This window comes from Scardinius erythrophthalmus, assembly GCF_964197995.2.
Source record: "Scardinius erythrophthalmus genome assembly, chromosome: 3".
In the NCBI taxonomy this organism is placed as follows: Eukaryota; Metazoa; Chordata; class Actinopteri; order Cypriniformes; family Leuciscidae; genus Scardinius; species Scardinius erythrophthalmus.
Genome location: NC_138223.1, coordinates 44,715,054 through 44,742,952, shown reverse-complemented (window position 1 = coordinate 44,742,952; position 27,899 = coordinate 44,715,054). Strand labels below are relative to the sequence as shown.

Genomic DNA, 27,899 nt, shown 5'->3' with positions numbered 1-27,899 from the left:
CACCACTAATGGCCAATCATCACTTAATTAATCACTTAATTATCTCATTAACTTCAACACTGCTTCAGTGTTCATTTTTAACACTCTGTAGTTGGACCTATATGTACACTGAGGAGTGTTAATTTAACACTGGGGATTTTGCTGTGCAGATGTAAATGCAGTTGAAGTGTGTGTAGCTAGACAAAAGCCTCAGGGAAAAGGTGTTGATACAGTTCCATGTGCAACCCCCATATTGCAGCCACAAGCAATCAAAACATCTTTAGGTCCTAAAGAGATTGAGAGAGTTGCTGAAAGTTTGCCATCAGTGCAAAGAAATTTTTCTGAGTTTAGAAGAGCATTGATCAGCAAAATGCGGCTCTATGATATGACTCTAGCTGAAGTCACCCAGCTAATATCACAGATCTTGACTGAGTCAGAATTCAATGATTTTGAAAGTGCTGTAAATAATTCTGAACTGCAACAGGCCAGTAAAGATGAAATGAGAGAGGAAGTTGTTAAAGTGTTAAAAAACATTGTTGGACCGAAAGTGGACTGGTCAAAGCTCACTAATTGTGTACAGAAGAAGGATGAAACTGTTTGTGAGTACACAGACAGATTTTGCCAGACCGCTGCCGCTTACAGCGGGATTGCTGACACTTCAGAGAAGGTGCTAGGTGATAATGGTCCTCTAGTTCGCGCATGGTCCGATGGTCTTCGGTCAGAACATAGAAATGCATTGCCTTTCTTAGATCTTACATGGTCAAATAGAACCCTGCAAGACAACTTGGACAGTTTAGCTATTTGGGAAAGAGACTTTGATGTCAAGGCAAGAGTAAAAATTGCAGCAGCATCCTTTAATCTCAACAATGGTGGCAATATTTCTTTTTTTTTTTATTATTATTCATGTAGCAGTGCATGCTGGGAGTTTATATTATCCTGGAACCCAGCATGCATTGCGACATGAAACTTCTCACCATTGTTGAGATTCATATGTTGATTGTTGATGTCTGTGTGTGTCTGAGCCAAATAGGAGTAAAATTAAATTGAATGCAATATATGATTACGAAAATATTCAGAAGACCTGATAGCAGAAATATTGATTTCATTTAGTAGATACACAGACTTATGCTACATATGACATACCCATAACTTCAATGAAAATATACTGGAATAATCTGAAAATCAGATAGTCCAAGATGATTGTGACATCATCACAAAATAATAAAAACTCCTGATCAACTTCCTCTTGACTCTTTCTTGCCATAACAAATGTGTTTTATAAACTCACTGTTACAGCAGCCAAAGAGAGATGAATGGTAAGAAGTCAAGGGACAAGTGACCAACTAAAGCAAATACTGATCTCCATCATGGTGACAACAAATTTTATTATTAACTAAATATCGGTTAATTCTCAACAAGAACTTTTGTACATGTATGAAAGAAATAATCGTAAACTGGTTTGTAAACTGTTTTCACACTCAGTGTTGCTGGAAGTCAGTTGTAGTTTTTGTGTTTCTCTTTTTTCTGTTCTTGTTTCTCTGTCCTTCAGTGATTCTGCTTATCAGTGTTCATCAGTGCCTCAATCACTCACTCACTTCTTTTCATTCACTCTGTCAAGGGGACTATATTAGTGAACTATTGTAGGGAATAGTGAATGAGGGTATAGGGTGTGATTGGGAAAACAGCCTCTGAGTGTCGATTTTGAGCAATGTTAATTCACAGTATATTCCTGTAGGCTAGTTTTGTTTTCTACGGTATATTACTGTTTTAATGGAAAATGGTATGATACTGTCTGAATTACGCCTTTTTTTACAGCAAGGGCTAACAGTGTACATATACATATATGTTTTCTGAGAAAGAAAATCATGATGACAGAAATGTCATCTTTGGGTGATCTGTCACTTTAAGTACAAGCTTATATTTATATGTTTATTTGACTGCTATTTCACTGTGTCCTCTTTAACATGTTGATTCGTTTGTATTCATAATTACTTTTTTAGATGTCTTTAGACTGTTCTTGGCCTTTTCAACTGTTTCACCTGTGACGACTGGTAATGTACACCGATTATAAAAAAAAAATATATATATATATATATATATATATTAGGGCTGGGAATCGATTAAAAAAAATTAACTAATTAATTGCACAATTTCTGTAATTAATTGCAATTAATTGCGTTTCCCCCAAGCTTGTAATCATCAATATTTAAAGGAATAGTTCACTTTAAAATTAAAATTCTGTCATCACTCACCCTCATGTTGTTTTAAACCTGTATGAATTTCTTTCTTCTGCTGAACACAAAGGAAGATATTTAGAAGAATGTCAGTAACCAGACAGTTTCTGGTACCATTGACTTCCATAGTATATATTTGTCCTACTATGGAAGACAATGGGACCCAGAAACTGTCTGATTACTGACATTCTTCTAAATATCTTCCTTTGTGTTCAGCAGAAGAAAGAAATTCATACAGGTTTAAAACAACATGAGGGTGAGTGATGACATAATTTTAATTTTAAAGTGAACTATTCCTTTTAACTCAGAATCACCTAATTAAACAACACAGGGAAAAAAAGGAACAGAAAATAGCCCTATATTAAGTAAGGGATAATGTATAGTGAGCCGGTTGTTATAGTGAATAACAACCCCGACAGGCTGAACGGGATCCCGACGCGAAGCGGAGGGATCTTGAATCAGCCTGAAGGGGATGTTATTCACTATAACAACCGGCTCACTATACATTATCCCGCTTATTACATGGCTACCTACAAAATAAATAAATAAATTGACACAAATTATTTATTTAAAAGGAGTTTATTGATTTAAAAACGACTGTATTGCTTCCGCTAAAGAAAATAGTCCGTTCCGCGTCCATAGCAACGCGCTGTTTTGCATGGCAACGGTCTGTTATACTTCGCAGCGGTCTGTTATCAAGAAATAACAGACCGCATTCTACATTGGAATTCAGCCAAGCCATGTAATAAACATCAATATCAATATTTTTTTTTTTCAATAATCAATCAACATAATCAATTTAACAGATTATTATTATTTTTTTTAACTAATTATCAAAATAAAATATAGTCCTACAAAGCTATTATTACCAGAGCATGTAATCAGAGCAAGTAATTTTACCATTGCTGCCCAGCATGGCTATACCAGCTCAGCAAACAGAATTTCACGTTATTTGAGTGGACTTTACTTTTCCAGTGCTCGGTACATGATTGAAGCGTTTGGGCCGTTGTCGACAGAGCCGCCGACACACACACACACACACACACGTGACACACACACATACACGGAACGGAGGGCGCGCCGCTGGGCCGTTAGAGCCGCCGACACACACACACACACACACACACACGGAACGGAGAGCGCGCCGCTGGTATGGGATCAAATTCCCGCCAAATATATAGCGGTCGCGTATAAAAAAATAATAAGCGTGAATCAAAAATTTAAAAACACATGTAAAAATATATTGCACAAACTGAAAAAAAGAATGCAAAATGATCAGAATAGCAAACAACGTGGTCACGGATCAAAATATAATAAGCGTGAATAAAGAAATAACAAGCATGAATACAAACTTTAAACACATTAAAAGTTATTTTGCACAAAACTTAAACTTATGGTCATGCTTTGTTAAAAAGTATGATTTTATTACTGTGTACTTTGTGCTTTCTTGCATTTTCTGCTCATATTTTACTCTTTTGTACGCTTGTGATGTTTTTCTCTTCGCTCTTCTTTCTATGTTCTGCGCTTGCTCTTCCAAATGTTGCAGTTCGAGTTTCATGGAAATTAGGGCGGGCTTAAGCGTCACCATTGGTCCACTAGTTCTAGATTGACAGATTCTCCTCTAGCCAATCAATCGAAGAGGGGAGTTGACGTCACACTAATGCGACTCGTGGTACAAGCTGTTTATGTTTGTACAATTTCTTCAATTCCATTATAATATACTAAAATGTTATTTTTCTAATACTCTTATATACTGTTCAGTTTCTTATTTGTGCTTTGATATGTGCATTTATTAAATTAATTATTTTCGCTTGGCATACCAGCGTGATTGCGTCACCGCCATAGACTGTAAAAAAATAGGTCACCGCACACTTCAGTGGGTGGTGCGCGCTCGTGATGCACTTCATTCTGAGTAAATAAAACAACAAAGAAGCACTGCTGCACTCTCTTTTATTTCATTTTTCTTTAATCATTATACTCCTTTTCAGGAGTGCGACACTTACAAGGGAAGACGGCAGTTCAATTTAACTTTACAAAGACTCTCATCTGAACTCTGGACATAAATAATTAAATTCTTTTTTTTTTTAGATAGGCCCTACATGAGAATGTTAATGTGCACACTGGTAATTGGTGTTAAACAATATTACTTGGCTCATGATGTCAATATGTTAAGGCTGCTGTAAGCGAAACATCATGCAATTATGAAACACTACAATTCGTTGCAAAAACTAAGTTAAAAACGGCCATTGTCTGAAGACTTAAGGACTTTGACCTGTCGCCGCTACGCATTGCCTACCTTTTTTTTATTAACCTCGCCAAATTTGACAAGATTATTGAAAATGATTGTGTTACAGAGAAGATATAGAGAAACCAGTTGAATTTAATACAGTGATTTATTACAAACTTACTGTGTTTACTTACATAGCTACATAATTGCATATTACTTTAGAATTAATGTTTTAAATTTTAAAATTTGAATACAGCAACATCTCCATCAGCGATAGGTAACATTGTTTCTAGAGTGCCGCAGCTGTCCTGCAGAGTTTAGCGTCCACTCCGATTAAAAACCTCACCTGTCTTAAATATCCTAAAGACTATGATTAGCTGGTTCAGGTGTGTTTGATTAGGGTTGAAGGAGCTAAACTCTGCACCCAGGACCGACATTACACATCCTTGTTATTGATTAAATATGAAAGTAAAACGGCCAGTAGGTTGTGGCTGCTCGGAGAAGATCGACGCTCGCGGTGCCAGGTCAAGTGCATTAGAGGTGAATGATGGATCATCAGACAGGCATAACTGTAACAGGTCGTTGTTAGGATGACAAATTTAACTATACCATATTGCCAGGTATACGTATACCGGCAACAGTTTGAGTTGCAGGCACACATGCAGTTTAAAGGTGTCCTGTTGATGGTCGTCTTCCCCTGTATAACAAGTAAGCATCAGTAGCCACGAGTCGCATTGGTGTGACGTCAACTCCCCTCTTCGATTGATTGGCTAGAGGAGTATCTGTCAATCTAGAACTAGTGGGCCAATGGTGACGCTTAAGCCCGCCCTAATTTACATGAAACTCGAACTGCAACATTTGGAAGAGCAAGCGCAGAACATAGAAAGAAGAGCGAAGAGAAAAACATCACAAGCGTACAAAAGAGTAAAATATGAGCAGAAAATGCAAGAAAGCACAAAGTACACAGTAATAAAACCATACTTTTTAACAAAGCATGACCATAAGTTTAAGTTTTGTGCAAAATAACTTTTAATGTGTTTAAAGTTTGTATTCATGCTTGTATATTATATTATATTTTATATTTTGATCCGTGACCACGTTGTTTGCTATTCTGATCATTTTGCATTCTTTTTTTCAGTTTGTGCAATATATTTTTACATGTGTTTTTAAATTTTTGATTCACGCTTATTATTTTTTTATACGCGACCGCTATATATTTGGCGGGAATTTGATCCCATACGTCTCCTTCCCACTGACGTTTACGCGCGCTCGATTATCTCTAGGACCCTCCCCCTCCACACATTAGCCAGTTACATTGGCCATTCGCTTTTCTTCTCACTCATTGGCCTGCCACACATTCGCGCCCCTTCCACGTTTAACGTGAAAAAATTAAAAAATAAATTACTGGTCGCACATGTGCGACTGGGTGTAAAATTCAGTCGCACACTCTCAAATTTTGGTCGCAGTCTGGAGCCCTGTTATGCTGTACAAGGTCAGTGCTGCTATAATCAATAAAGTAAATATAACTCAGAAATTAGGCTCAAGTTATTCAGGTCAAATGATAGTGAAATAATTATTATGTTAAAACATAATCAACATCATCAGATAACTTTTGCTATTTGTTCATCTGGCAGTTATAACTCAGTTACAGCAGCCAAACTAAATCAGAATTTTTGTTTAAAGGTCAATTTTGTCAAGAGCCCAAATAAAACAAACACCGATTACCATAATGGTGACTTTTTTTATTTTCTCCTTCAGTGATTCTGCTTGTTAACATCAGGTGTCTTCAATAATGCTCAATCATCACTCAGTTAATCACTAAATTATCTCATTAACTTTAACACTGCTTCAGTGTTACTTATAACACTCTGAGTGTGGATTATATAAACACTGAGCAGAGTTAATTTAACACTGGGGATTTAGCAGAATCACTGAAGGAGAGACAAACACAAGAACTAAAACTGACTTTGACGCACTAAGAAACAGCATTATCTGGAAACGCACCCCTGACCTTCTGCCGTCAGTCTGAAGCTCTGGCTACGCGAGACTAACTGATCAAACAACTTTACAAAAATACCTGAAATAGTTTATGCTTCAGCTTGATTCATTATTTTAGACAGTTCAACCGTGCACTGAATGTTTTTTAATATATATTGTATCGGGATGTTGTGGCCGAGCGACCACTTGGGATTTTGAAGCAGAACGGTTATTTTTTAAATACTCAATGAAGCCAAGGTTGAAGATAAAACCCAACATTTAATAACACACTTCATGGGCATGCCCCAAAAAAACAAGCAGTTATCAAGCAAACACACTCGCCCTGATGCACTGATGCTCTACTCTTTTTAACACATACAAAAACAGAATGCAGTAAATACAATCTTCCTTGATAAACAATCTATGCCATATGGTCTAACATACTTTAATATGTTTCTTCACATTAAATACACCACACTGGATACTTTATTAGTTATTACACAGAAAACCAGTGCATGAAAGGATATTCACATGCAGTTCACAGTATGAAACAAAACTCACAAATATTCTATTAGGCATGTGTCTGAATGTGATGAAACAGCTTGTGAATGAGCAACACACTCTGCAGGAAAACACACTTTATACAGGCTTCATATATCCTAAACAGTAACACACACACACATACACACACACAAAAGATTCACTCAGAAATACATCACAGTATGGTATTAACGTTGGGTGCCACTTCCATTTAATGCCACATTTAGGACATGTCAGCGTGTTGACACGATGGTTCAGTAGCAGTTCAGGTGTTTGTGATCAGATGCTCAGAATCTTCCTGCAACATTGATGCTGCTGTAGATCACACTGGAATCATCAGATCTGTTCAATAAGTGTAAAAAAAGACAAAATAAGATTAATCACACACATAAAACCTTGTTTCTCTGAGTCGCCTGCAGAGTTTTAGGGATTGGTTCAAATCTTTACCGGTGAGTAATGAAGTGCGTCTCACCTGGCAGAGTCAGCAGGACCACGATCCCTCACGTCTCCAGACTGACCTTCAGCCTTCACACTCGTGTTCCCTGTGTTTCTGTGGTGCTGGACGGTGGCGTACTGAACCTCGTCTTCATCTCCAGCGCTCTGAGGCTTCCTGGGTCTCTTGGGAGCGATGCTTGCGTAAATCAAGTCATTCTGAACGCCTGAATCACTCGTGCTCATCTGATTCGTCCCCGCTGCGCTGATGTTTTCCTGAACGAACACACACAGTCCAGATGTTCACACTACAATCTGTCACTGTTCCTGGATCAGCATTCCTGTCCGAAAATTTAGTCCCACTACCCATAACTTGAATGATAGGTGAATAACACTGATGTAGAAGCACTTAATCCTGATTTTAAGCCTAAACTTGACATAAACTGTAAACTTGTCCCTCAGATTGGATTGGTTAATTCGAATGTTGTTCCAGGATCAATAAAGATGTTGATCCAGGAACATGTTGTACTTTGAGAAATCATGTTCACCAATTGGGATCATAATTGCCTTAAAATGTGCTGAAATAGACACTTTTCTAGACTTGCCTGTGAAACGCCACCTTGGACGCCAGTATCTCCTGCTTTCCTAACGGAGAGAAGAGAAATTGGAAACGTACAGTATCTATATCATGGAAATGTACATCTTAAAAGGGGGAAATACAGGATTAAATGTGTTATAAAAGTGATTAATATGACCTGTGAGTTATAAATACATCATATTTCCATAGCAGTTTTCTCTTACCTTTTGATTTTTATCACTACAACAATAATGCAGATGCCGATGAGTGCCGCCCCGATCCCAGCAGCTGCGTACACACCTGTGCTCTGGCCACCTGAGTGAAGAGAAACATCATTCACACAGCTGATAATGACACCAGCATAAGAGCCAACGGCACATATCAATACCTGCAGCTGTTTCATACACGAACAAAGACACAGACGCTGATCTCCCAGATCCATGTTTATTCTGAGCCTCACAGTAGAAGCGTCCACTGAAACTGGAGTTAAAGCTGGAGATGCTGAAACTCTGTCCAGATCCAACAGCTGAGGGTTCATTCTCCTTAAACCAGCTGAAGTTCAGAGCAGGAGGGTTTGAGTCACTGCTGCAGTTCAGAGTCACTGAATCTCCCTCCACTATTACACCAGACGGACTGAACAACACTGAGACGCTCTTCGGAGGATCTACATGAAATATATATAACAAATAAAAATAGGAATGAAAAATTTGCAAATCTACATCTGAACTTTTCTGAATATTTACAGATATACTGTATCAACTCAAGATTCATAAAAAAAGATCACTAGATTCACGATTTACATTCATTTTGCGCATTAATAAATTAATATGAATAAATCATGATTAATACACAAAAATGTCATGCAGTCTGTATGATCAGGCCTGAAATTATCAAACAAATCTGAATAATCTGAACTATTTCACTAATATTAATTCATATGTTATTAATATGTACTCACATTCAACATTAAGATAAACAGCAGGAGAGATCAGATGTCCTGTAACGCCACAACTGTAGTTTCCTTCATCAGAACGACTGACTGACCGCAGATGAAGCTGATTCACTGTTCGGTCAGTTATTCTCTGTGTGTTTCTGTACCAGATGAATGTTGTTTGTTCAGGCAGAGAGCAGCTGCTTTTACATGTCAGAGTGACTGAATCTCCCTCTTTCACACTCTGCTGTGTCTCCACCTGCAGGTCTGACACAACAACAACAACAACAACAACAACATCATCATCATCAGCTTAATGAAATCATGTTACGCCAATGTAAACCAGAGGCCTATACCTTCAGATAGATAGATAGATAGATAGATAGATAGATAGATAGATAGATAGATAGATAGATAGATACTTTATTCATTCGCTAGGCAAATTCAAGTTTCCAGTAGCAACAATTAAAACGAATAATAAAAACAAACAAAACAAGACAAGCTGCCCAATATACATAAATACATAAATAAAGCCCTGCTCACAGGTATGAATTAAAAAGCTGTATCGCCTGAGGGACAAACGCCTTCCCTCAGTGTGTCTGTGGAACAGGACAGAGACAGCATCCTGAAGCTGAAGGTGCTCTTCTGCCTGATGATGGTATTGTGCAGTGGGTGATGGACATTGTCCAAGATGGACAAAAACTTGCTACGGGTCCTCCTCTCTGCCACAGATGTTAATGAGTCAAGTTCTACAGCCACCACAGAACCAGCCTTCTTCACCAGCTTATCCAGTCCCTATTCTTACTGCCGCTCCCCCAACATACCACAGCATAGAAGAGGATGCTAGCGTCCAGCTGCAGAACTAGATCTTGGTAGGTCTGGACCACCTTCACACAGACACCTTCAATGAACACTGGGGCCTTGATCCCCTGGAAGTTGACCACCATCTCCTTAGCTGTAGATAGTTAAAGCTACACCACCTCACAAAGTCCCCAATCAAGGTCTGATACTCTCCCTCATCTCCATTCTTGATACACCTCATGATGGCAGTGTCATCAGAATGCTTCTGGAGACTTCCGGTTTGGTGAGATGGCGTAGACACACGTTAAGTCTCGCTCTCACTTTTTTTTTGTTGCCTATAATAGTTTTAAAACCCCACTATTTACTTCTACTTCACTACCAAGTATGCAATATCTTTGTTGCATACATATTGGCATCAAATTATGGCAGCTAAATCTACAAAACAAAGCAAAAAGTATTAGAAAGCCGAGGCGTGTGGAGACGACGGCAAAGAGGTTAACATGGCAGCCATCGCTAACCTTCTGGAGGAACACCGGGTCACTCTTTCTGCAGACTTTAAAACCGCCGTTTCGACACTCGAGGTAAAGCTAGACCAGTTTCAAACTGCCACGACGGACCACGCTTCGACGATTGCCTCGCTCGAGACGCGTAAATGCACAGGATGAGCACGTGCAAGCCCTGGGTACGACTTGTGCTATCCCAACTGAGAGCAACGCTAAATTGCTAGCCAAAGTCGTGGATCTCGAGTCCCGTAGCAGGCACAATAACATAAGAATTATTGGACTACGTGAATCCATTGAAGGGCCCCGGCCATCTATCTTCTTCTCAGAACTACTTGCGGAAGTATTTGGGGACGGAGTACTGGAATCTCCGCCAGAATGTGATAGAGCCCACCGGTCGCTGTCTGATAAATCGAGGCCGGGGCAGAGGCCTAGGCCTGTTATCATTCGGCCTCATAAATTCCAAAAGAAAGAAAAGATCATCCGTGAGGCCAGAGCGAGGAGGGGAAAGCTTCACTACCGCGGCACTCCTAGCACTATTTACGAAGACTATGAGCCGGAGGTGCTGGAACAACACTCCAAGTACAGAGAGGTGCTATCTGAACTGTACAATCTTGGCCTAAAACCAGCGCTGTTGTTTCCGGCCAGACTTACTATTGTAACGAAGGATGGTGATAAGAGAAGATTTGCATCGGTCACTGAAGTCAAGGACTACATTGCATCTATTCGTCCTGCTGAGGTCTAAACTCGAAGTGACTTGTGGAGTAACTCATGACTGGATCGACTGACTCAAGAAGTAGTATTTGTTAAATCCTTGTATTTCTATACTGACTTGGATGGGCGTATTAAACATAGTGTTTGGTTGTTACATATGAAAGTGGCTACTCTAGATCTATAGATGTATTTTATTTGGCATTATGGAGGCATTGTTTTGTATACACCCTTGTGTCCACTTAGTTTATTGATTTAGTTCTAAATTTAGATCACTGTACACTTACAGGCGTACCAAATTAATATTATTATTATCTATTTTTTTTTCCTCTCTTCCCTCTCCTCCCTCTCCTCCCTTCATTAGGCCTGGTGCTTGTGGTTATTATACACATTTTGTTTTAACAAATTTTTGGTCAGTCCATTAGCCACAGACTAAGGTTTCTGCAAGGTTTTTTTTTTCTAAATTTCAACACTTTTAAGCCACTACACACCCAGTGCCTGAGAGGATTCTGAGCAGAACCAGAAAATATGAACACATCACACCAGTCCTCAGGTCTTTAAACAGCAAAATCCCCAGCGTTACATTAACACTCCTCAGTGTACATATACACTCACCTAAAGGATTATTAGGAACACCATACTAATACTGTGTTTGACCCCCTTTCGCCTTCAGAACTGCCTTAATTCTACGTGGCATTGATTCAACAAGGTGCTGAAAGCATTCTTTAAAAATGTTGGCCCATATTGATAGGATAGCATCTTGCAGTTGATGGAGATTTGTGGGATGCACATCCAGGGCACGAAGCTCCCGTTCCACCACATCCCAAAGATGCTCTATTGGGTTGAGATCTGGTGACTGTGGGGGCCATTTTAGTACAGTGAACTCATTGTCATGTTCAAGAAACCAATTTGAAATGATTCGAGCTTTGTGACATGGTGCATTATCCTGCTGGAAGTAGCCATCAGAGGATGGGTACATGGTGGTCATAAAGGGATGGACATGGTCAGAAACAATGCTCAGGTAGGCCGTGGCATTTAAACAATGCCCAATTGGCACTAAGGGGCCTAAAGTGTGCCAAGAAAACATCCCTCACACCATTACACCACCACCACCAGCCTGCACAGTGGTAACAAGGCATGATGCGTCCATGTTCTCATTCTGTTTACGCCAAATTCTGACTCTACCATCTGAATGTCTCAACAGAAATCGAGACTCGTCAGACCAGGCAACATTTTTCCAGTCTTCAACTGTCCAATTTTGGTGAGCTCGTGCAAATTGTAGCCTCTTTTTCCTATTTGTAGTGGAGATGAGTGGTACCCGGTGGGGTCTTCTGCTGTTGTAGCCCATCCGCCTCAAGGGTGTGCGTGTTGTGGCTTCACAAATGCTTTGCTGCATACCTCGGTTGTAACGAGTGGAGCAACTTTGACGAGTGGAGTCAAAGTTGCTCTTCTATCAGCTTGAATCAGTCGGCCCATTCTCCTCTGACCTCTAGCATCAACAAGGCATTTTCGGCCACAGGACTGCCGCATACTGGATGTTTTTCCCTTTTCACACCATTCTTTGTAAATACTAGAAATAGTTGTGCGTGAAAAACCCAGTAACTGAGCAGATTGTGAAATACTCAGACCGGCCCGTCTGGCACCAACAACCATGCCACGCTCAAAGTTGCTTAAATCACCTTTCTTTCCAATTCTGACATTCAGTTTGGAGTTCAGGAGATTGTCTTGACCAGGACCACACCCCTAAATGCATTGAAGCATCTGCCATGTGATTGGTTGATTAGATAATTGCATTAAAGGGGGGTGAAATGCTATTTCATGCATACTGAGTTTTTTTACACTGGTAAAGAGTTGGATTCCCATGCTAAACATGGACAAAGTTTCAAAAACTAAGTTGCACGTTTGAAGGAGTATTTTTGTTCCAAAAATATTCCTTCCGGTTTGTCACAAGTTTCGGAAAGTTTTTTTCGAGTATGGCTCTGTCTTACGTAAGATAGAGCGGAATTTCCTTATATGGGTCCTAAGGGCACTTCTCCGGTAAGATCGCGCGCGCGCGCGCACTCGTAAAACAGAGCAAGAGAGTGAAAGCAGTTCGCCATCAAAGCGCCCTGCCCGGCTTTTGGGACGTCAGTGTCACCAAAGAAGTGTGTTTTTGGTTGCCAGGGCAAGACAACCCTGCACAGATTCCCAAAGAACCCAGCGTTAAGGAACCCGTGGATGGAGTTTGTTTTCCTGAGCATAAACGGAGTTGTGTAAGACTGTTGTTCCCTGCATTTCGACGATGATTGTTTTATAAACAAAGCCCAGATCGACGGATTTGCAGATCGTCTAATGCTTAAGGATCGAGCAGTCACAATGATAAAGGTTCGCGGTCGTGCGTTGGAATGGTGAGTAAAACTGTTTAACAAATTTAACAATAACACGGCCCGCCCCCAGCCGCTCGTTTTTTTCCGGAAAGACTCGGTACAGTCTATCTTTCAATTAAAAATATAATAAAACAAAAGACTTTTTGGAGATATAGAGTAACATTGCATCCTTTATAGGTACTCAAGATTAAGAGGAGATTGAGTGAAAATGAGCATTTCACCCCCCCTTTAATGAGAAATTGAACAGGTGTTCCTAATAATCCTTTAGGTGAATGTATTGCTGAGTCCCAATTCGCATACTATCCGTCCTAAATAGTATGCGAAACTAGAATTAGTACGTCCCAAATCATAGCATGTTGAAATAAGTATTCCAAAGATACCCGGATGGTCTACTATTTCCGGTTAGAATTCGAAGTGCAGATCAATGCACACTCTAACGGCTAATATTGCCCACAACCCATTGCGTTCGGGAGGGAGGAGCTTTGCGGTGATGGTGGTGATGTAAACCTGGCAGTCGGATGCAGCAACGGAGATGCGCCCTCAGTTTTTAAGTGTAAGAATTCAAATGTTTAACCCTAATTAAAGTTATATTTTATTGTCTCGTAATATTAATGGGTTTATGTTGTGCCAAAAAAGTACCGTGTTTATCTTGTAGGGTCCGATGAAGATACCGAGCGCCTCATTGCAGTCTACAAAACAATAAATAAAAAGGCTCTAGTAGTGTCATGCAAGTGTCTTTTTTTATGTATTTCTTTTGATGTTTCTGTCTGACTTATTTGTAGTAATACTGTGGCTGTACATATGTTAACTTTATCAGTCCAACCAAAGAAACATGGTTACTACACTTTTACTATAGTAAAAGCATGGTTCATTTTCATCGGGGTATTTTTAAGTATTATACATAAGTATAAGATGAAGTATAAAATACGTTAAACAATAGTTACACTATAAACTTTAAATATTTTAACTCAGAAAATAAGTAGCGCTAGCTTTCGTTACACACATTTGCACATGAACGTCAGAGCCGCCTCACAAACGACCTGCGTTTGGTTGATCTACGACGACGCCCTGCTTCACTCCTCAATTTGGTAAACACATTGTAAATGTATTGTGGAAAAAAAGATGGGAATAGCAAATAAAATTATATTGGATATATAAGAATGAATGAAATGTTAAATGTTTTGTTAACAGTCGCGGTGTGCGTAACTAGGCAACCACGTTCAAGTTCACGTTGCATGATGTCATCGAAGTATGTCCCAGAACGTGCATACTTTTTGCTACACACTCAAAAGTATGTACTTTTTCATCACAAAAAAAGTACATACTTTTAGGTCGTAGTATAAGTAGGCGAATTGGGACTCAGCCTATGTGTCCACACTACAGAGTGTTAAAATGAACACTGAAGCAGTGTTGAAGTTAATGAGATAATTAAGTGATTAACTAAGTGATGATTGGCCATTAGTGGTGACACCTGATGATAATAAGCAGAATCATTGAAGGAAAGAGAAAAAAAAGTAACAGAAAAAAGAGAAACACAAGAACTACAACTGACGTTGTGACATTACACATTATTGCACTTAATATTACCAGTTTGGCTATATTTTTGTCATACATCTACTTGAGATTAAACAGAAGTTTAGACGGTAATGTTTTATGTAATTTTTCATTTCAAGTCACCATTATGGTGATCAGCGTTTGCTTTAGTTGACCTCTTGACCCTTTTAATTATTTGGTGATAGTTTTCCTCTGATTGTTCCAACGTTGTGTTTATAAAGCACATTTGTTACTGCAGAGTAAACATGACCTGCTCACAATATGATTTGATGATGACATTATCAGCATGTACTGTAGTGTCCTGATTCACTGATGTCATTCAGAGTCTAAATCTTTTCCTATATGCTTGATGTTTCATTTTGTAGACCTGCGATTCGACAGTTTGAGATCCTGTAGCAATATGAACAATTTTAAAAAATACTTTTGGGCACTTAAATTTTTAAACACACAGACATCAAGAATCTGCATATGAATCTCAACAATGGTGACAATAAACAAACTAGTGACAAACAGATCAACTCTGAACATCACAAAACTAAAGTCATAATAAAACAATAGCAAAATAAAAGCAAACAGGAAAAAAACAATAAAAATTACAGGACAATTCAGCTGCATAATATATTCATGCTGCAATGCATGATGTGAGCCATGGATGCGTTTTGATTGGTGGCTTTAATCATGCACTGTAACATTAAGCGTTTGTTTGATTGTCAACATTGTTGAGATTCATATGTAGATTCTTGATGTCTGTGTGTGATTTTTAAAGCTTCATAATATTAAAGCATTGCTGAAATTAACTACTGTAGTGAAAAATGAATGGAGCATTTGTATAATCAGTTTATAATGCTGGGTGACATCAGTGAATCAGGTCACTAGTAATTTCATCATCGAAACATAACCAGGTCTGCATTTCCCAAAAGCATCTTAAATCTAACTTGATCATAGATCAACTGCAACAAATGGTCTGTACAATTAAGTTAGGCTTACGATACTTTCGGGAAAAACAGCCCAGGTCATAGTTTCTCTTGCAGCAACAAATGTGCAAAACCAACTAAAGCAAACACTGATCACCATAATGGTAACTAGAAACGAAACATTCCTTAAACCATTACCATGTAAACTTCTGTTAGATCTAAATAAGAATGTGTGTAGATGTATGACAGAAATAAAGTCAAACTGGTAAAATAATAAGTGCAATAATGTGTAATGGCTCGAAGTCAGTGGTTCTTGTGTTTCTCTTTTTTCTGTTCTTCTTGTTTCTCTTTCCCTCAATGATTCTGCTGATTAACATCAGGTGTCTTCAATAATGCTCAATCATCACTTAATCACTTAATTAGCTCATTAACTTTAACACTGCTTCAGTGTTAATTTTAACACTATGTAGTGTGGACACATATGTACACTGAGGAGTGTTAATTTAACACTGGGGATTTTGCTGTGTACGCTGGCTTCCAGTTAGATTTAGGATTGATTTTAAAGTATTATTACTGGTATATAAATCATTCATCGGCCTAGGACCTCAATACATTGCAGATATGCTCACTGAATATAAACCCAACAGATCACTCAGATCATTAGGATCATATCAGCTAGAAATACCAAGGGTTCACTCTAAGCATGGCGAGTCTGCGTTTAGCTATTATGCTGGAACCAGCTTCCAGAGGAGATCAGATGTGCTCCTACTGTAGTCACATTCAAATCCAGACTCAAAACACTTTCTGTTTAGCCATGCATTTACTGAATGAGCACTGTGCCACTGTTCGTCTGACTGTTTGTACTGTACTGTATTTTATTTTATTTTTCTAAACCGTTTTAATTATTCTTATTTCTTATTATTTTTATTTCTTCTATGTAAAGCACTTTGAATTGCCATTGTGTATGAAATGTGCTATAGAAATAAACTTGCCTTGCCTTGCCTTTAATGGGTTTAAATATCTGGGGATATTTATCACCGGTTCGCTTAAAGACTTAAAGGTCCCATGACATGCTACTTTTTGTAGGCTTTAATATAGGCCTTAGTGGTCCCTAGTACTGTATCTGAAATCTCTTTCCAAAAATTCAGTCTCAGTGCAGAATTATAGCCACTATAAGCCAGTCCCAGAATGAGCTTCCTTCAGACGGGCCGTTTCGGTGTCTGTAGCTTTAAATGTTAATGAGGAGGAGAAAGGCGGCGTAAGGTGGAGGGTGGGTGTGGCCTTGACCATCTGCGGCAACGGTAGACCATGCATGTTTACATTGGATATATTGCAATGGCACGGAGACACGCAATCGTTCAAGCATTTCAGTTTGACCCAGAATCTGATCCAGATGGAGAAGCAATGGATGAAGAAGTTGCAACTCAGCGGTTCCAGCAGGACGTTTCCGAATGGTTAGTTTAAAATATTATGTCTGGATACGGTACTTTATTCGGATGGTTTAGTTATTATCATGTAGCTAACGCTAACCTAACAGCCTTTTCACGGGAGATCTGTAACGTCTGTAATTTATCTTATTACAATTACATCAAGCTCTGCGATCTTGAAATGCGGATATCGCGCACGCCGTATAACCAACAGGAAAACGCTATCCAAATAACAAAGAAGTGTACAACACTCGCGTTACAGTGTGTGTATTCACACACACACTTGATGCTGTCTACCTTTACATTAGCGCAAGTAACTGCATAGCTAATGTTACAGCCACATTCTACGTGTAACAAACCATAAACAGTAAAGCAACAACTTGTATCATTAGTTGACTTACTGGTCCGAGTTGTGTAACTTTAGCTGAGCCAAAGAGAGTTGGTACTGATCCAGACTTTAGTTTCAGACGTTCAGCAAGCCCAGCTCTGTATTAACCCCTCGTGTTCATTTGTACATCCAATTATTGAGCAATTATTATGCTTCGCTCGCTCAAAAGCCATTACAAATCTCGTGGACAAACTAAAATCGCGCGCGCGCGTTGCTACTTCCTATCGCATTTTCTCATGGGCAGAAAATATTCTCTGGGTGGGCAAAGCAGAGACAGGGGAGGTAACATTCCTCCTTATAACGTCATAAGGAGGAGATTCAAGATCAGCGCGATTGAGCTTCCATTTTCTCAAAGGCAGAGAAAGACAGCAAAAGCTCGATTTACACCGATTAAAATTTCTAGAAACTTGGGGACCATATACAGGCTAGGGGAACTCATATTAATGCTAAAAAACCTCAGAAAGTGAAAATTTCATGTCATGGGACCTTTAAGGGTTGGGGTCTATATTACTGTGTTGAACTGTTCTGCTGTTTTTTCCATCTTTTTTTTTTCTTTTTCAGACACCTTGTTTTATTTTACATCTGTTGTAACACCCTTTATATGTCTGCAGAAAACGTAATAAAAAACACTTGGGATAAAAAAATACTTCTGCACTTCTGCATGTGACACAATTGACTGTTCACAAAGACCCGCCTCCTTTAGTTACCGTTGCTATGTCCCACAAGCCTCATGCCTCACCATGTTCTCACGCAGTGAAATATACATCGCGGTACAAAGACGAAACTGACAACACGCCGACAGACAGGACAGAGCAGAAAAGTTGAGCAAGTCTCAACTTTCAAATTTGGTAATTTTTTGTAAGAAATTTAAACAAATACCATTTTATGGCTTTTATGTGTCGTGACAGATCGCTGTAGAGCCTCAGTTAAAGCTGCGAGTGAAACGATCATCACTTCCTTCTAGTTAATTTATGGCATAAAATAAATATGAATGGTCAGAAGGAATGTTGTTTCAACCGCAGAAAAACGTCAGTACACAACATTTTTAATGTTTAAATCCACCGACGTTAATCTACTAACTCTCCTGACTGCTTTGTCGGAAAAAAATGGCGGATGGTGGATTACGTTGCTGCTCTACTGGTAGTTGGAACTACTGGTCCTCCAGGACTCGAGTTAAAGAGTCCTAATGCAAACTTAATTTAATATGATAAAAAAAATGAAGCAGGGCGTAGTTAAATAGCTTTATATTGTATGTGTGCGTTTGTATGTTTCTGTGGTCGATTTCTGAGAGTTCAGTAGTTTTTTACCTGTGACGTCAAGCTGAACTCCAGGAACCCCCGTCCATTTTCCCTCCTCTCTGTCTGTAGTAAATCTGCAGTTGTAGATGTGTTTATCAGCTTCTGTTACAGCCGTCAAAGTGATGCTGGAAGTGTCTTTATCTTCACTGTCACACTGAACTCTTCCTTTTTTTTCTGGATCTGAACACAGATCAGGTAATTCTCCAACATCTACAGTAGGTTTGGTCCAGAAAACTGTTTTGATCTCATAACCATCAGGATATTGTACAGTACAGGATATTTTCACTGATGATCCCTTTAATGCACAAACATATGAATGACTGTAATTCACTCCCCAATCCTTTAGATCATCAGCCGCTGAAACACAGAAATGAGGAAAATAATTAAAGAGACTTACACACACCAACGATTTCCTTTTGAAACTACAGTAGCTTTATATATTCACCCAAATGAAATTCAGAAATTCTAAGTGTGTGAAATATTTAACTAATATTAATGAATCAGTTTGTACTTACTTTCTACTGTGAGATAAACAGGAGGAGAAGTCAGACGATGATCATTTCCTCTTATTTCACATCTGTAGTTTCCTCTATCAGAACGACTGACTGACCGCAGATGAAGCTGATTCACTGTCACAGTTCCTTCAGTGAATATCTGTGTGTTTCTGTACCAGATGAATGTTGTTTGTTCAGGCAGAGAGCAGCTGCTTTTACATGTCAGAGTGACTGAATCTCCCTCTTTCACACTCTGCTGTGTCTCCACCTGCAGGTCTGACACAACAACAACAACAGATTCACTGTCAGCTTAAAGTGAAAGTTCACACAAAAAATATTTTTCATTATTTATAGTTTTGTTCTAAAGCTTCATGAACTTGTTTCTTTCTTTTATTTTCAGCACACAAAGGGAAAGAATGTGTTAATCCTGTCCCATCATTAATTAATAACTACTATAGCAACATTTTAACGTCCAGATCCGGCCCACATCTGGCACACGTGGAAAGATGATCTGGCCCACATGCAGCGTGGAACAGTCTCTTGAACAATCTCTTCATCGCTTGTTAACAGGTTTATTAAGGCTGAGATGACTCCATATTTAATATACACAGGTTGTGTGGCTCAGATAAGGTCCAGTTCTGGTTTATTTCTTTGCTCTTGGCTGACATGTGGCATTGCTATGGCCTGCTTGTGGCCCAGATCATCTTTCCACGTGTGCCAGATGTGGGCCGGATTGGGATCTGATCTTTTAAAAAAGTAAATTTATTATTTTTGGTAATAAAATATATACCTTTATATAAATAAAGGTGGCTTGACTTGACTCTAAGGGCATACAACAGAGACTGATGAGTAAAAAAAATAGTGTCATTTAATATTTAGTGAAAACCTTGACTTTGCATGTATGAGAGTCTTTGAGAACAGCAGTTCAGTCTAAGAACTGTTATTCTGACTGACAAACAGAAAACATCTGAGAAGAAAGTACAGGCATAATATTGATAAACTTATAGACATTGGGCTTTAATGTGCATGAACTGCTGCTGTCACAAACTCTCATGAATGTGCACAGGAGAGATTTTGAGATTAATTTCTGCTTATTATTTTATTTCTTGTTCTAGTCTATTTCTGAGAGTTGACTAGTTTTACCTGTGACGTCAAGCTGAACTCCAGGAATCCCCGTCCATTTTATCTCTGCTTTATCTGTAGTAAATCTGCAGTAGTAGATGTGTTTATCAGCTTCTGTTACAGCCGTCAAAGTGATGCTGGAAGTGTCTTTATCTTCACTGTCACACTCAACTCTTCCGTTTTTTTCTGGGTCTAAACACAGATCCGGTGGTTCTCCATCAGTTACAACAGTTTTGGTCCAGAAAGCTGTTTTGATCTCATAACCACGAGGATATATTACAGTAGGCCTACAGGATATTTTCACTGTTGATCCCTTTAATGCACAAACATATGAAGGGCTGTAATTCACGCCCCAATCCCACAGACCATCAACCCCTGAAACACAGAAATGAGGAATGAAGAGACTTTCAGGTGTTTTCAAGCAATGTAAAAATATATATATATATTTATTTTATTTTTTTTCACTGTTCACCCTTTTTATTTTAACCGACAGCACAATCATGCCTACGGTGGCTGAGAGGGCTCAACATGCTGCAACTGAAGAAAACATGAAAATAGAAAAAACACCAGTAAATTAAAGGCACAATATATAAGTTTTCGCCACCAGAGGTCGCATTATCAAAACAATAACAAACACTAAGCTTGATGACGCTATGAAGGAGAGTGGAACGATGGGAGATTGTCGTTTTCACCGTCCAGAGATGAATAGAATTCACGAATCATGTTCACGGATGAGGTAATGAATTAGTTTTTTTATTACCTGTACGTTTGATCACATTGTTTAATGTCATCGTAATGAATTATCTGCAAGGAACGTGAAATGTAATGCTATAATAGCCTGTTACTGATATGTATTTGTCAAATGATTTGGTGGGTTAATGCTGCACAGTTTTACTTGTTTAAAACAATCGTACTAAAAGTACATTTGAATGAACTCAAAGTATTTGCAAGTATTGGCTAAATATTTTTGTGCAACACATACTGTATTTATTTTCACTGCCATAGACTTGATCACCAGACTGGATAAAAAGCGTTACTGAAGCACAAACAAAGAGCAATATAATGTGTACAATAAATAATATATATTTGTTCACCTGTCTATTAAAACACATGTGAGAGCAGATTCTTTTAAATCCAAGTTTGTCTCGAAGCAGTCTCCATCTTGTTTTATTTCTCTGTTTGTCCCAAAGCCTGCTTGCCTCAGTTTATCTACATTAACAATCATTTGTTTTATTTTTTCTGTATACAGCAAATTTCCTAGTTAATTACCACCGATCAGTGTTTATATGAGTCTACACTCAGAGTGTTATAAGTAGCCTAACACTAAAGCAGTGCTGAAGTTAATGAGATAATTAAGTGATTAATTGAGAGATTATTGAGCATTATTGAAGACACCTGATGATATCAAGCAGAATCACCGAAGTAAAGAGAAACACAAGAACTTCAACTGACTTCAACCACAGTCTAAGATGAAATCATTAACTGAAGAGAAAAGAAGACATTCAATCTGTGAAGATCTCAGCAGAGGAGGATTAAACAACTCCACAAACAGCATTACCAGCTTCACTTATTACTAACCAGACTGACTTTATTTCTTCTATTTTTCTGGTTTTCTCTTTCCTTCAGTGATTCTGCTTGTTAACAGCAGGTTTTTTGGAAGTTTTCCTCTCTGTCCTGCAGTTGCCACGCCCCATTTTTCTTTGCCACTAAGTTCCCCACACCTTCAACTAATTAGCCTCAGTCACTTCATTAGACAGCACCTTCTTTAGTTCATGCCACACGGAGGAACCCTTGTGTGTTGCTGCTGGAAATGCCTAGTCTCCTGCCTTGTGTGCGTTATTGAACTATGTAAGTTCCATACGTTTCTACTGTTAGATTGAACAGTTTAACTTGGTTTATATTGCTCATGTGACTCACTGTGGTAATTGTAAGAATGTGCATTTGAGTATTTATAGGCCTTACCAGCTCATTAATTCTGGGGCAGAGAAAATGTATGTATCGACTTTGCAGGAAATTAGCTATAGGTAGCCTACAAACAATCTAAGTTCTTGTACAAATGTTTGATTATCATTCAAATGAATTGTGGCTAGGGCTGGGCGATTTAAATCGCGATATTGTTATGCGCATCTTGTCAGTAAAGCCGGTTCCTTGATTAGTAGTAAATCGCCATCACCTGCTTTCAGATAAAGCGGCATTTAGCGCTGAGGAAATAATTAAGTGATTAATTTAGTGATGATTGAGCATTATTGAAGACACCTGATGATAACAAGCAGAATCACTGAAGGAGCAAATCACAAATTGTAAGTTACCATTAAGGTGATGGGTGTTTGCTTTAGTTGGGCTCTAGACCATTATATGTTTACTTTAATATTTACTGTTGTTCGTCTGCTGTTATTGCTTTATAACAGTTAACTGAACAAAGTAATATGATATCTTATAGTGTTGGCTACATTATGACAATCATGCTGTGATCTGAAAAAGGAAACATGTTGAGATAGCTTGGCTTAACTTGTTAGCAGTAGTTTTGTGATTCTTCAGCCTATGATTATCAGTACTTTACTTATAATTCAAATTTAATAAACATTATTCTGATCAATAAGACTTTCAGACATTTTCATTTAAAACACAGACATCAATAATCAGCCTGTGAATCTCAACAATGGTGACAATAATAAAGCATGTTGCAGTGGCTGCCACCAATCACAACTCATTAATGGCTCCCATCATGCATTGCGGTATGAATAAATTATGATCTGAATTGTCTATGTAATTTACTTTTCCTCATTGAATATTCTCCTCACCATTGTTGAGATGCATAGACTGAATCTTGACATCTGTGTATGCCTAAAAGAATGATTTTTTTTTTTAAACATCTTTAAAGAAATCCTTTAAATTACATGAACTTCTGGCCATTTATTCAGATTCACAGTTATGCTGTAACAATCAACATAAATCGAAGTCAGAAAGAAGGATTTTAATGAGTTCAGCAATCAAGTTCAAATGATGATTGTCATAATATAACCAACACCATCAGATCAATTTTTATTCTTTGTTCAACTGGCAGTTTTAAATGAGTTACAACAGCCAAACAAAATTTTAAGTACACATAAAAGGGTCAGAGCCCAACTTAAGCAACTACCCATCACAATAATGGTAACTTACAATTTGCGATTTTCTCCTTCAGCGATTCTACTTGTTAACATCAGGTGTCTTCAATAATGCTCAATCATCACTAAATTAATCACTTAATTATCTCATTAACTTAAACACTCTTGAGTGTGGACTCATACACTCCCAGGAGTGTTAATTTAACACTGGATGTTTCGCTGTGTACAAAGAGCCGTAGTTAACTGACAAGCTGAGCCATATCGCATTAAAGCTCCAATATGTAGGGATTTTGTAATAAAATTTCCAAAAATAACTTGCACAGTGTGATATATTTCCTCCAGTTATGTACTTACAATATCTCAAAAGTCTCCAAAGATTTTTTATTTCAGAGAAATTCCGATTTTAAATAACTGGCCGTCCCGGAAAAGAAATGTCGCGCCTCAGTGACGCAATGTCCGCTCTCTCTATCCTTCTTTCCGGTGTGGACCATGTGATAGGATATTCCACCACACCGGATTTTTTTTTTTTTTTTTTTTACAACTTTATTGAGGTTTTTTTCTTATCACAATAAACAATAAAGACATCTGACAAAGAATAAAAAAAGGAATAAAATAAAAAATATGACCCACATCACCGGAATATCGCATGGTCAAATGCGGAAGTGGTGGTTAAAGCGTTATAGCCATAGACTGTATGGTTATAGCTGTTATGGATCACGAACTCTTTGGCGAGTATTGAAGTGCCAACAAAACGAAAGCGTCCATATTCGGATACACGCGGAGTCACGGACTGTGTGACAAACGGAGGAATAAAACCCGGATAAATATCGGCAGGCGTTTTCGAGATGGAGAGAGCTGCGCGTCTGGACTTGTCAGAGACTCTCTCGCGAGTGTATTGATAGACAGGTAAGACATGCAACTGTCAATAATAGCACTTATAAACAAAGTTATATTGCTCTTTGTACTTTGGTAAGGCTTTTTATCACGTGTGGTGACCGAGATTATGGCAGTACAATTACAATCGGAGATGATGTTAAAAAAAATATTTAGTCATTACTTGCAAATGTTCGTTCAAATTTACTTTTAGATATTGGTTTGAACACGTTAAACAACACGACATTAACCATAAAAAAACGTAAAACTGCACAACATTAACCAAACAAATCATTTGACAAATAGCTGTATGTTGTAACGGGATAGCCTAATATAGCATAACATTTCACGTCCCTTGCAGTTCATTAATTATGATGACATAAAATAATACGATAAGACATACAGGTAATACAAAAACGAATAAATTACCTCATCCGTGATCATGATTCATTAATTCCATTTAGATACATCGCTAGATGGTGAAAACGCATTATAAACCACATCTCCCATCGTCACCTCCTTCATAGCGTCATCAAGCTTCGCCTTTGTTATTGTTGGAAACTGCGCCCTCTTGTGGTCAAATACCAAAGTCACATACTGGAGCTTTAAATATCGCTGGCGATACGTCCGCGATATTGATGTGATTTGGCTCAGCTTGTCAGTTAACTACGGCTCTTTGTAGTAAATGCCGCTCCATCTGAAAGCAGGTGATGGTGATTTACTACTAATCAAGGAACCGGCTTTACTGATGAGATGCGCATAACAATATCGCGATTTAAATCGCCCAGCCCTAATTGTGGCCTTGTATTGTGGCATTATGTAGCTAATTGTATCCCATATCTTTTTCCCTCTTAGAAACCAAACACACATACACATACCTAATAAAGAAAGACGTTGTGTAATTAAAGTGACTGGACTGTTCTTACCGACACCTCCACTGGTCTCAAGCCAGCCACCTACACATCCTTCTCAAACCTCCTTTTCACAGGTGCTTATCAATAATTCTCAATCAACACTTAATTAACCACTTTATTATCTCATTAACTTCAACACTGCTTCATGGTGTTTTTTCTATTTGCATGTTTTCTTCAGTTGCAGCATGTTGAACTCTCTCAGCCACCGTACAGTGTGAAGAGCTCAATCATCTTTTCAAAATATCTAATAACACATTACAATAAGGTTCATTAGTTAACATTAGTTTATGTATTAATTAACATGAACTAACAATGAGCAATACATTTGTTACAGTATTTATTAATCTTTGATAATGTTAGTTAATAAAAATTCAGCTGTTCATGTTAATTCATAATGCATTAACTAACAAATACAACTTCTGATTTCAATAATGTATTACTAAATGTAAAAATTAATATTAACTAAGATTAATAAATGCTGAATAAGTATTCTTAATTCTTAGTTCATATTAACTAATGAACCAGTATAGTGAGTGAAACTGAAGACTCACCCGCAGTCACGATCACTACGATCAGAGGAAGAGACTTTATGAGAGACGACACCATAGTGACTTCTGCAATCATAAAACTGACAATTATGACATTATGAGCATCATCTATATACAACATCACAAACTCTATTGATAAAGCACATGATGATTAATAATTCACGGCTCATTGAAGGCTTGATGTGAACTGATGATGTTTCTCATGTCAGGCCTCGTGTGTCTAAAGAGCTTCACACAATATTTACACATGAATCTACAACAGATATTGAGTTTCTGGAGTTTAAATCACTTCATCAAATCAACATTCACTAAAACAGTTTTACAAACATCAATCGTAGCTCTACTGAACTATTTTAAATAACAGTAAAATGGTCTTACCGCTCTGAAGTGTCAATGTTTCAGTGTCGACACCCAAATGAGGAAAACATCCGCAGTTTGAAGTTTTAATACTATATATTGTGCAACTAAATGTTGGTCTTCCTCTTTGTGGTTATGAGTGACTGTCATCTCAACTACACAAGAACAACTGGAGAAGAAATTTATCAAACACACAACAAGCTTAATCGCTGTAGAGCTCAGTATTGTCAGATCTTTGTGAGAGAATATGTGAAAGATGTTTGCTTTGAGGAAGAACAGTGTAAAGATGCTCATCATGTCTGCAGGAGCGTCTGAGCAGCATCTTTACAGCTCTTAGTTTCACTTCCTCTTTCTGACACAAACTCTGTGTTTAACACATGAAGCAACACACACACACACACACACACACTCACACACTCACACACACACACACACACACACACACACAGTCATCACCATCAGCAACTACATTGAGTTTAAGTGGGTCAATGGCAGTTTCTGACAGACGACACAAGCACTCAGAGACCAGACCGACGACAGATACAGGAGAAATAGTTTTAATGGTCTTCATAAACACTAATACATCACTGATGGATCTATTTAATAACTCCTAATAATGGAGCAATGATGTTCACTGCAGAGCCAAATGACGTCCAGCTCCTCCTCAGTGGATCTAATGGGTGGAGGGAGAGAGTTATGGGTCGGTTAGGGTGTTGTTGGACCGTCTCGCTCCACCCATTACACCCAAATTACATCCAGAGAGAAGAGCTGGACTTCTCTCTCCACCCACGACTCTGCAGTGAACAGCCTCTCAAAATAGAGGAATTTAAGCCAGCGCAAATACCTGTTTACATCCTGTTTTTCGGTTGAAGTCCAAAGTAGTCAATTGCCGAGTTCACGCGCGTGATCATTGGTAACTAAACCTATGCGCGTGAACTCGGCAATCGACTACTTTGGACTTCAACCGAAAAACAGGATGTAAACAGGTATTTGCGCTGGCTTAAATACAGACATCCCAACCTGCACAAAGTCATTTCCGGGAGTCAAGAAATCTCCAGGGGAGGGGGGGGGGGGGGCAGGGGGGATTCGGTTCTGATTAGTTCGGTTCGAGAAATCTCCAACGGGGGGGTTCTGATTAATTCGGTTCGAAAGTAGAGATAAAATCCCGAGGCACACACGCACACTAGCGCACACACGCAAGGTCTCTCGCTCCCTCTCTCTGCCGTGCGCGCGCTACGCTTGCGCGCTCTTGCTTCCGGGAGATTTTAACTGATTTGCGGGCATCAGGGAGCCGCTATCAATATGCGGGAGACTCCCGGAACTTCCGGGAGACTTGGGATGTCTGCAAATAACATAATTTTTATACATATCTTTTAAATCTACTGCAGTCAGATCCACTCGTGTTCACTCAGAAGGAATCACTCACATTTTCTGTGCACTTGTAATGACACATCAAGGATGTTAAGAGGCTAAAAGCAGGTTTAAACATTGCCCCATTGAAGTCAACAGGGTGCAAATTTTAAAAATAGAATAACTCGGTGTAGGCAACACCGATTTTTGTCGTTGTTCTCTGTATTGACAGCACTCCAAATGTACAAAAAAATGAGCTCAATGTTAAAATTGACCGG

At 38.6% G+C, this 27,899-nt stretch overlaps 1 protein-coding gene across 2 annotated transcripts; it reads right to left on the bottom strand.

Moving 5' to 3' along the window:
• Positions 1–6,678: 6,678 nt before the first annotated feature.
• LOC308688862 (B-cell receptor CD22-like) lies at positions 6,679–27,220 on the bottom strand. 2 transcript variants are annotated; one of them, XM_081362301.1, is made up of 11 exons: positions 26,293–26,351; positions 25,918–25,994; positions 20,494–20,847; positions 19,372–19,626; positions 18,866–19,213; positions 8,925–9,164; positions 8,355–8,630; positions 8,191–8,281; positions 7,995–8,034; positions 7,430–7,665; positions 6,679–7,299 (listed from the first exon to the last, which is right to left on the bottom strand). In XM_081362301.1, the coding sequence occupies exons 2-11, from the start codon at positions 25,988–25,990 to the stop codon at positions 7,245–7,247; spliced, it is 1,968 nt and encodes a 655-aa protein (XP_081218427.1). In that variant the 5' UTR covers positions 25,991–25,994; positions 26,293–26,351; the 3' UTR covers positions 6,679–7,244. The 2 variants fall into 2 exon arrangements, with proteins under 2 accessions (XP_081218427.1, XP_081218428.1); XM_081362302.1 differs by having other exon boundaries at positions 25,918–27,220.
• Between the last annotated feature and the right edge of the window lie 679 nt (positions 27,221–27,899).

Coding starts and splice junctions, on each gene's coding strand:
- LOC308688862 (XM_081362302.1), bottom strand. CDS start 26,035: ATGTTGTATATAGATGATGCTCATAATGTCATAATTGTCAGTTTTATG. Junction 8,035..8,190: donor GTAGTGATAAAAATCAAAAG/GTAAGAGAAAAC, acceptor TCTCTCCGTTAG/GAAAGCAGGAGATACTGGCG. Junction 7,300..7,429: donor GGTCCTGCTGACTCTGCCAG/GTGAGACGCACT, acceptor CTTATTGAACAG/ATCTGATGATTCCAGTGTGA.